The following is a 10,918-nucleotide window of genomic DNA, read 5'->3' as shown; positions in this document are numbered from 1 at the left end:
GGTTGGCCCTCAGTGTTATCGTAGAAACCAGTAATCAATCATCCTATTGCTCTCATTTAAAGAAATCTGTGGGGCAGCTCCAACAAGCCTTATCACACACTCTGTGTCCTAACTTATGGGAGAATGGAAAGAGACTCGTCATGAGCCCACAAACACTAAACTCCTTACCACATTAGCAACGTGGAACATTTTATCAGATGCTGCATGTGACACAGTAACCACACGGGTGTCGCTTCAAGTGGTCATCTTGTTTTCACACATCATGGAAAAGCAAGGACTGGCCACTTATCTTTAATGGTAAAATACTCCAAATGCAGAGAACATCCTGTCCCAAGACAGAACTATTTGTTTTGTCTCTCCGAAGGAGAGGAGGAATGAATGAGACCAGAGTTCCAGCAAGTGAAAAGTGAGCTAACTTTATTCATTGTGTGAACCTGGCAATGGCACCGTGGCTTGTGTGCAGGGACAGTTTGGTCCCCAGCTGGATCACAGTGAGAAGGCTGACCCCACTCCTTAAAGCTCAGTGACATAAAAGTAAGTAAAAGGAAATAAACAGAGGTGCACTGTGATATAAAATGTGGCACTGGATGCCCCATGGAGCTGTGCAGTGTTCAGGACCACTATGAGATCTGAAACAAATGGTCAGAGTGAATCCCCTCAAGAGCACTGGTTCTCCCCTTCCACATACTGGGGCTGCCTACCACTGGAAAGATGTGGAGCTGAGCTTGTGAGATGGTTGTGGTCTCTTGAGGATTCGATTCCCTACTCTCTCACTGCTCTTTTCCCAGAGTGTACAGATATCTCCCAAGATAAATTGATACTAGAGTCTCAGGCAGAGGAGGAAAAAAACAAAAAAACCCTCTTCCCTGTAATGTGGAATGAACTGTGGAATCTATGAATGACACCACTCAATAACAGCATATAGGGAGAAAGGCAAAGGCAGGTCTTCATCCCAAACTGGGATCCATGTCTATGCTGGCCTGGCGCACCATCCTTCGGGACTGGGAACGGGGTAAGGAACAGAGATCAGCGTCTTCTTCAGGTTGCTGCTTTTGGGGAGATGGTGACAGGATCTTGTCAGAGGTGCTGGAGTCGATTTGTCCTTCAAATTCCCTGGTTCGGCTTACCACCAGGGCAGCATCAGCCAACTGGGCCACAGAGAGACGTTGATGCAAAGGGGGCCTGCTGCTGAGTGGGACGGTGCCCTCCATGTGTCGAACAGCTTTATGCACCCTGCCTGGTGCTGGACGAAACGAAACTTGCTTGCACAGCTGGGAATGGCCCCTACGGCCACACCTGCGGTCCCGCACCCGCTCTCCCCCTGGCAGGCCCCGCTTTGCTCTAGAGTCTGTGGTCGACTTTGTTAAGTTCTCTTCATTTAGGGGAGATGGCTCAAAAGTCACCTTGGTCTTGCCCTCCTGATGAAGGAACACCTGTGGAGGAAGAAGAGATGAATATATTGAGCACCTCCAACAACACAGGATTTCCCTTCATCATAACTCTGCCCTTCTACCTTTTCCCAGTTACTGAACCTGCTAAGCAAGGAAGTCAGGGGCACATCTATTTATGCACTGCCATTTTTGTCTTCCTTATTGCAGCCTAGGCTTTATTACTTGCTTTTGCCTCCACTAAAAGTTTGTTTACTCCTTCCATGTTCACCTCTGCAGGTGAATGTCATAGCACCACCCCCTTACCTCTTCCTCTGTGGCACGTTCTGGTGAAGCGGTGGGTTCTGGGCTCTCCATCTGACTGATACTGCGCATGACAGCATAGAGGTTAATACGTTCCCGTCGGGGCATAGCTGGTTGCTCCGGTACTTTCATGGTAGCCAGGTGTCTTCGCACCTCCTCAGCCCCAGAGTCGTCTGATGCTCCTGTTTCTTCTGCCTCCTGAAGACGGACCTGGGGATCACTAAGTGGAGCAAGAGGCTGGTTGGATTCTTCAGGAGGTTCCCACAGAGGTCGAAAGCAATACTGGGGGGTTTTCACTGGCTCCTCAGATTCTTCTTCTGAACTTAGAGTTTCATAGTCTTGGCTGCCTGAAAGATCACTGCTGACATCACTTAGATCCGAAGAGCCTTCTGATTGAGCATCTTCTGCTTTTTGTTCCCATAGGCTACTGTGTCGGCTGCACAGACACATGAAGCAAGTGTGATATACCGAGTTATGATACATCTTAAGAGATAAGCAATGCATGTAAAGAAAACTATCATAACAAATTGGCAAGATCTGAGTCAAATTATAGGTCATATCAGTTTTCAAAAAGAGAAATAAAGAAGGGATTTAAAATTAAGTCACAGTTATAACAGTACTGTAAATCTATTCACATTTATTACAAACTTTTTCCTAACTTTAGCTGCTGTTTTTATACAGACACTAGCTTCTTAGGGTCAAGCTCAACACTGCATGCACATTCACTTAATGGTAATCTGACAGCCCATTTTTAACTAGAAAAATTGCTTCAAGAGGCAGCAACTAGGATCTAAGAAACAGCAAAGGCTTCTACCTATCTGGATTTTTTTTTTTTTTTTGGTTCTAAAAGCAGCTAAACAGCTTTTCTTCACCAGGATTTCAAATATGCGTTTGTCCTCACAAAAGGGTATTTGAAATCCTGCTGGTGATTGGTTGGAGGTAGTTAAGCAAACCGCTGCCACCTCTTCTAATTTTCCCCTCCTGGTTTTCCACTCTAAAATGGGCTACTGGGCTACCATTTTACACACTTATAATAAATAGCTTAAACTTTGGACAAGAACAAATAATCCAGCTTTGAATAGGCAAGTGAACTGGGCAGCTGCAGACCCCACCAGTCTCCCCTTGCACATCAACTGATCCTGACAGTTTCATGTCCATCTTTCCCATCCCTAGTGCAGTTACCTAGCGTCCAAGATGCCCTGGTAAAGTTCCAACTGCCTCATGAAGCCTGGGTTGGGATGGACAATTGGGCGTCGCTCCTTCACATGGCGAAGGGCCTGTTCCAGTGACCAGCCATACTCCTTCATGGCGTAAGCAATAACTGTGGAGGCAGAGCGGCTCACGCCCATCTTGCAGTGCACCAACACCCGCAAGCCTTGAGCCCTGCAGAGATAATCTTGGCAATAAGCAAGGCTAATGTGTTATCTTGAACAGCAGTAAGTTGGGACACCTAGGTGTTTCACTCAGGCAAAACCAAGAGCCTTCTGCTTCTTGGCATTCCTCAACATTCGTCAAGGCACACAGCTTGAAAGTGATAAAAAAAGACTCTCTTTGCTGTTCTGGAGAGAATTTTGGTTGCACAAACAACAGAGATAGCTAGAAAAACAAAAGAAGCTTTCAGATAATGTTCCCAGCAATGATGGTCATGCCAGGCCTAGAATTCCCCCCCCCCCCGGTAAGGAAAGACAGAGCTCAGTTCAGTCGCTTGCTTTACCAAACACATGACTAGCTCTTGTAAATGTGACAGCAATATCTATTCACCATTGCATGTACAGTTTGTAAGCATGAGCATCAAGAACTGCTTATTCAGCCCCAAGTATGAAAGTTAGAGATCTAAAACTGGGAACCACAGACACAGCACATATCGGGTCCCAAACCAGCAGGTGGTGCACTAAGACTACACCAAATTTTCATCCACAGATATGTTCAGAGTGAACAGAGAGCATTTTCACAGATTTCACAGACCCTCCTGAATCAGTGATATCACTGGGGTTTGTGTCACCCCGTACAGGAGGCAAGTGCATCACCGCTATGACTGACCTCCTCCCATGCAATGGATGGGGCAATGTCCTGGGTGGTGAGTATGGTGATGCACTGCCGCCCCACCCCACTGGTTTTTTGGCTATGACTTTTAATAGAGATATTTCAATGTGGTTTGTTTCATTGCATTCTTCATGAATGTACACCTCAAATAATGTACAGGTCGCTTCTTGTTATCCGCTGGGGTTCCGTTTCAGAACCCCTAGTGGATAAAAAAAATCAGTGGATTAAAAAAAACAATGGAAAAATAGATTTAAAGACCCGCTTCCAGGTTTCTTGCCCCTCCATTACTCCTAATAAGGTTGTGTCTTGACATTCACAGGGGTTTGATTCTGGGACTCCCTGCTGATACCATAAAATGCATTAAATAAAAGCAATTTTAAAAAAAATCAAAAAGTGCATCCCTTTACAAGTGCATCCCTGTTTAAAAACAGTTTTTCTTATTGTTGCAGAGAGGCAACCAGAAATTAGAAATGCAAAGGACACCTTGCCTTCCCTGGCCTAGCTGAAGAACGGAATCACTTGCATGACGGTCTCACTACAACAGTAAGAAAAGCAGTTTTTTTTAAACTGTGATTTTAAAGAGATACATTTTCCCCTTCTCCAGGGATCAGGACATTCCTTCTCATTTGCAATGGCCATTCATGCTGAGTCAAATCTGTATAAAAAATCCGTGTATAACAAGGTTGGACCTGTATAATATGATGGTATTATTTGAAAATACCAAGATTTAAAAAATTTGGCCAGTAGTGGTGTCACACCCCCTCCCCACCACTTTCCTGGATGGTCAGCTTTATTATGTTTTTAACAGTAACCCGCTTTAGTGGCACACATTGAATGCTACTTAAGATTTGCATTGCACTTTTTGAGCTTCACTTTTTGTACTTCACATGAATTATCCTGTTGTTTTCTTACAAGCTTGTTGTAAGGACAAGTATTATTATCCTTATACTGCAGCTGGGGAATGGAGGCTGAGAGGGTGAATTGTCTAAGGCCCATCTGGTGAGTGTGTGTCAGAGGTGAAATTTGAATCAGAAGAGTCCTGACTCACACCTCAGCCTCTTAGTTATTATGCTACACCAGCTTCTCATCCAACAATGTCTATAAAGAAACAACCGCCCTAACCACCTGTGTGCAGAAATGATGCCAACTTTTGGGGAGGCTTCATGTTGTTGCTGTCACCTGCTCCCTACTGAGCTACGGGTGGCTTTCCAGGTGATGGTGAGGAGCAGTGGAAGTAGTGGACCATCTTCTTTCCACATGCCATTTTAACATTCCCAGATGTCCCACCCCCTCAATGCAGCATCAAGTGCCAAGGCATCCAGAAGGTTTTAAATGGCTTCAAGGGAGAAAGAGGGTGATCTTCAGCCGCCCCCTCAACGTCGTCCAGTAGGTATCCCTGTGGTTTACAGGCATGGCCAGCCCATCTATGAAGTAGCTTATGTCATGTTGCAGCTAGAAGACTTGGTGTGCCCTTCAACCCTTCATCTGCTGTGGACAGAGCTGCTCTAATCAGCCTCCTTAATTTGCTCCTTTCTTGTACATTCCTTTGGAAAATTTTTTTTAAAAATCAGGAAGTACAGGGCACACTGGTATGGTGCTGGATCTCTGCCTTCTGCAGTTTTTTGGGGGGGATGCATTGGTGGGTCAAGGGTGGTGTCAGCAAGGGGCTTTCAGGTGGTTGGTAGAACATGTTGGGTTGTCCCTGTATACAGAACAAGCAGGGGGAGCAATGGCTACAGTAGGCCTGTTGCTGGAATCACAGCAGGCAAAGCTGGGGGTTGGCTAGGCATGGGCCCTTGGCAGATGCCTGCCCAGGCCTCACCTGTGGCGCCATCCCTAGACACATGCATTTGTGCTTTGCAGAGTGGTGGTTGTGCCATATGCCCTCCTATTTTGCTCATTCCTCGGATTTATACCTGGAAGCCCACTTCCACGCACGCATTACCCTTGCTGGACTGGGGCAATGATCAGTGCCTTCTTGCAGTATATGAATGATACAGCTCCATTCACATATACATCACTATGCTCAATTCTCACCAGGCAGCTGAAATGAAATGGTAGGTCTCCTTCCAGTATGGCAGCAGCTGTGATGCCTCTTCATCATAGAGCCGCACATTCATGTATTTGAAATGCTCCGGGAAGAAGTTATCAATCTCGCGGGTCACATTGAGGATGTGGCTGATCCTGAAAGGTCAGATGAGGAATAGGCTAGGCTCTCTGATATATCCTCATACAGAGGCTGTTAGTAACCTTCTCACCAGGTTTTTTGCTGTTCTCCCCCATCCTCACCCTGCCAGTCATCCCACTCTGCATTTCAGTGGGGCTGAAACCTACATTAAACTTCCTTCTGAATGGAAAACAAATTTGGAGTAAGTGACATGGCAATGGTAATCTCAAAGCCCAAGAATTCCAAATCAGAGGAAATGCCTGAAGATGCCAGTCTTGTTCACCAGGCAGTGTCCTATTTAGAATACAAACCTGTTCCTTTGAAGTTCCTCAAGGTTGGCTGCATTCCACTCAGAGCCCTGGGGAAGAAAGGGATAGCAGCCGTCACACAGCGCAGGCCCATGCCTGTAAGTCATTAACAAACCAAAGTGCACCTTAAGTGTATGCATGTATGATGGAAGTGTAGGACTTCCATCAATAAGCAATTCAAAGACAAACTATGCAAAATAGTGGTTGAGTTCTTGATCTGCACTACTGCAGGTGGAAGAACTACATTGTCGAATGCTTCCCCATGTGAAAACACTGCCTGTATATAGAAAAAGAGTCTAGCCTTGGTCTCTCCCACAGGTTGATGACTGCAATTGTTTCAAGTGGGGAATGTTCAAAAACGCAGTTCTTCACCTGCAGTATGAAGTGATCCTCCTCCTCCTTGATACCACTGAAGCCCACCCACATTTCCTGCAAGAAGTAGCAGAGGAAGGAGAGTAGCTGGAGCTGTAATATAGGAGGGGAAGAATGGAATTCATTACTCAAGATCCACCATGACTCAATCCAAGCAAACGATCTGGTAATCTTGCTGTTAAGTATTTTGTATCTGTGCTTCACAATGCCTATGAACAATGTTAGTAAGTGTGTGTGGATAAAATTAATAAGCGCTTATGAATAGCTAAGTACCAAGTCTTCATCTCCAGAAAATGCACACCTAAGGAGAGGTTGTTTTGATGATGTTGTATAATTTGATATGGGTATTGCTATCCAAACATGTGGTCATTAAGGGCTCTTCTAAGCAATCAAAAGCACTGTGCCAGAAACCACATATTGTGGTCTCACCCACAAGTTCTGTCCACGTATAAATAATGAAGGGAGGAGGAAAATTTTGCTGCATGGAAATAGCATTCTGTTTATCCCTTTAAAAAAAAAGCTGGGATGGAATATGGAAGGACACCACACATGTTGTATCACGTGCAATTAATACAAATTTCTGTATTACTACTTGCTGAAATTGCCTGGGGTAAGAATTGCCTCCGGGTGACCAGGAAAGGAAGATTTATGCTGCGGTTATTTCTTTCAAGCTGCAGAGGGCTAACGTAGATGTGTGTGGCATAGATGGAGTAGTAATGTATTGAGAGATAGTAAATATTCCAGGATTAATTGCAAGGGTAAATTAACCAGGACACTGGCAATGTCCGGTGGACACTCGCAGAAACACATTCCACATGGCAACCAAGGCTGGTATTTTGGCATTTCCCAGTGCCTAGAAAATGTAGCATCCTCAAAACATAAATGCAGTTTCAAAGGAATATGTGTGAATCTTGTACAACAAATGCCTCAGAAATGTGTTTATTGTGCTAAAAATTGATTAGAAAAGAACCACCATTTCACACTGGAAAGTGAAAGTGGCAGAGCCATTAAGATTCTGTACTTTAATTGGCTAGTACTATTGTTAATCACTTTAAAAACATGTGTTTTTTTTGGGGGGGGGGGTCCAAAAAACCACTAGTAGGATCCCTTCTTATACTGTCTCACCAAGAAGAGGTGGTCAAAGATCTTGGAGGGCCGATCCATCTGAGCCATGATGAGAAGCATCTCATTGTCAATAAACTCCTTGTAGTCCTTCAGACTGCACCCAGCTCGGTGCTCCAGTTCTGTGCGGATCTGTGGGAATAGGGGGGGGGAAGCTCACTCCAGCCTGGCTGCTCGCTTACTGCACACTCGAATTTCTTGTTCCCATACCCCATCTCCTCCTACACACACTTCCATTCCCTCACCCCCCACCCCCCATCACCTCCTCTTCCAGCACCCTCTTGTCCCAACATCCCACCTCCTTGGAGGTGATGTTCTCCAGGTCAGTGGTGGCCATCACCTCACGCAGCTTGGCCCGGATCATCCGCTCTGTCATCTTCTGTGCTGTCGGCCTGAGGCACAGAGACGGGAGGGTCGGCAGAGCTCTCGGCCCACCAGACTCTGCCCCAGACACCATCACACCAGAGTTTTCACTGTGGGCCCCCTCCCCCCCTGCCACAGTAGGCTTATAAAACTGATGTTGTCCTAAATGTCTGACTTTCTCTAGACAGCTTGATAAATTTAAGATTGAAAAGTGAAGCTGTCAGAGCAATAATGGGATGGGGAGGGGTGCTTGGATCAGCATCTTATCACCTCCAATCCTGATAAAAGGTCTCCTTCCCATTAGCTGCTGAGCCAGGGTCCAGAAGAACCACCCCAAGGGCATGGGAGGTCCTAAGCTGACTAGCAAAAATGTCCCCAAATGTCCGTGCTTTGGGCCACTGCATGGTGTATCACCATGGACTGTGCCAATCACAGACCAAGCCCCTGGGGGGTGGGGGAAGGGCATCACTGACTGGTCGGAGGAGACTGCAGGAGAACTGGGCCGCACAGACTCCAGGTCAGACATGGCTAGCCACTCATTAATGCAGCTCTGCTCAGAGTTCACAGCCTTCTGGTACCACTCAGTCCAGCACAATGCACTGCCTCCTGGGAAGTGGTTGTTGCAGACGGCTTCACTGCATGCCTTGTGCAGCACTTGCAGCGCTGACCTGAGAGCCGAGATGGCCAAGGAGGAAAGACAGTCAAACATCAGACGTTAGAAGGCAAGGAGCTGCCCCAAATAGGTGGCACCACTGAACACAAGCCCCACTCCCACTTTCTTTCACATAGTCATAACAACAGAACAAGGACTGGACATCTTTGCAATGCTTAAAGATCAGCTTCACAAAAGAGGCTCTGTCTTAGAGCCATAAAATGAAGATGTAGGGGAACATGGAAAGAGGAATCTACCCCATTATGTCCCCAGCTCCCCAGAAGACATTTTATAGCCATCTGTCACTGCCATTAAAGAAACAGGTCTCTCTTCCCTCCACAACATATAATCCCTTCCACCCACCCCAAAGCAATAATGGCACCTATATCCATCTTCTTCCCAAAGGCATTCATCCATACCATCCACAATGCTTACCACATGGTCTGGACTGAGATGGGCTTAAAGATACGTGTTTGTCCACCAGACGTCACACTGAAGCCCCTAGAGAAAGAAAGCAAGAGTAATTTCACAAGCCACTGCAGAGCCAAAGAGGGTAGGTCAGTTTTCCATCAGGGATACTGATATGCTGAAAGGGGAAAGAAAGAACATAAGGGCTGGTACAGTTGTGTAACTGGCTTGGGGTAGTCCATAATGCCAGATCCCATTTGTAAGCAGAAAAATTGGTTTCTGCTCCCATTCCAGGGATCTAGTATCCAGTTGGTGTATCTTGAATGGCAGTAGTGGTAGCCTTAATCTTAGAGTTCTAAAAATGGATTGTACAAGCTAAACCCAATATACTAAGCACTCTTCCTCTGCACTGTGAAATCCTGCTACAGATTTTCAGCTTTCATAGAGAGACTCTTCTACTCGTAATTTTTTTTCTGCAGTACGAAGGGGTTAAGCAAAATACAGAAAATTAGTACAACTATACCAGGACATGGCAAGAACAGACCTGCTGTCATAACCCTCGAACAGCCCATTCATTAAGAAAAAAAACAAAACTTAGATTTTAGAGAGGCAATTCATGACTATGCCATAAGGAAAAAAAGTGATAAGGCCTATCCATGTCATTTCAAAAAAGAAATATAACATTTTCTTTCATTAATGGTTGGCAACCTTCAGTCTCGAAAGGTATAAGCCTACAGCACCCGGTATTCCCAGGCGGTCTCCCATCTAAGTACTAACCAGGCCTGACCCTGCTTAGTTTCCAAGATCAGGTATGTGCAGGGTTTCATTGCCTATCACATATCTGTGCAGAATGGAGACACAAGACCTTGTCCTTAACTTGTTGGAACACTGCTTAGAATCTTTCCAGTAAATGACCCAAGTACCATATAAAGCTTCAAGATGGCCATTTTCCTGGAGACAAAGAAGCCTGAAAAACACATTGCTTGTGCCCGCAATTTTATGAGTCACTGCTGTCCCATTTAAGGAGACAGACGACTTTAGTTTCAGTAATGACAGTTTGCCCGACAGGCTACATCAAGGGTCTCCAAATCCTGGCCTGGGAGAAAGATGTGGGCCCTGCAAGCCTCTGGTCCCTTGTGAGCCTCTGACCCACTCAACTGGATGCAACCAGTAGGAGGGGTGTTCTGAGGGAGGCCGCACACAGCCTTCCTGATCCTCAGAACGCCTAAAAACATCATTTCCTGGTTTTTCTGAAAAACCAGAAGTGATTTTTTTTCGGCCCTCTGAAAGCCTTAGAAGGCTTTCTGAGGGTCAGGGAGGCCTCCCCAGCCCTCAGACCTTGCTCCGGGTGTTTCCTGTGATGTGCTGGTTCTGAGTATTTACTCTTGTACATATAAGTAAGCTACTCGTACTTGTGGGGTGGGACAATGGAAGTTCATTTGCTTTATTTCTGAGGTATGTGTTGGTGCTTGGAGAAATCCTGGAACTTTGAGCCCATTCATTCATTCATTCAGGTTCCATCTCTTATGTATTTATTTAAATTTTATGTATTTAAATTGTATGTATTTATTTAAATTTATTTATTTTTCTGGCCCTTGACACCATGCCAGATATTTGATGTGACTTTCTGGCAGAAAAGTTTGGAGACCCCTGGGCTACACAGAGGGAGGGGGTTGAAATGATAGTGTGAACTCCTCCTGTACATACATGCTTAAACTAATCCACCCTCATGGTGTCCATTTTTGAGAAGTAGGGAGTAGCAGCAGTTCATACCCTTTCTGCCCTGTCCACC

General features: G+C 45.6%; 1 protein-coding gene across 2 annotated transcripts in view; it reads right to left on the bottom strand.

Moving 5' to 3' along the window:
* Positions 1 to 390: 390 nt before the first annotated feature.
* SSH3 (slingshot protein phosphatase 3) overlaps positions 391 to 10,918 on the bottom strand; it is a 30,162-nt gene continuing 19,634 nt past the window's right edge. For both annotated transcript variants that reach the window (XM_066611470.1, XM_066611471.1), the window contains 9 exons: positions 9,154 to 9,219; positions 8,540 to 8,734; positions 8,002 to 8,095; positions 7,707 to 7,835; positions 6,213 to 6,259; positions 5,772 to 5,918; positions 2,874 to 3,074; positions 1,695 to 2,127; positions 391 to 1,433 (listed from right to left, as the gene is read on the bottom strand). In XM_066611470.1, the coding sequence (XP_066467567.1) occupies positions 948 to 1,433; positions 1,695 to 2,127; positions 2,874 to 3,074; positions 5,772 to 5,918; positions 6,213 to 6,259; positions 7,707 to 7,835; positions 8,002 to 8,095; positions 8,540 to 8,734; positions 9,154 to 9,219 (1,798 nt within the window). In that variant the 3' untranslated portion in view covers positions 391 to 947. The remainder of the gene's footprint in view (positions 1,434 to 1,694; positions 2,128 to 2,873; positions 3,075 to 5,771; positions 5,919 to 6,212; positions 6,260 to 7,706; positions 7,836 to 8,001; positions 8,096 to 8,539; positions 8,735 to 9,153; positions 9,220 to 10,918) is intronic.

This window comes from Tiliqua scincoides, chromosome 1 (assembly GCF_035046505.1).
Source record: "Tiliqua scincoides isolate rTilSci1 chromosome 1, rTilSci1.hap2, whole genome shotgun sequence".
Lineage (NCBI taxonomy): Eukaryota > Metazoa > Chordata > Lepidosauria > Squamata > Scincidae > Tiliqua > Tiliqua scincoides.
This window is presented reverse-complemented; position numbering and strand designations above follow the sequence as displayed.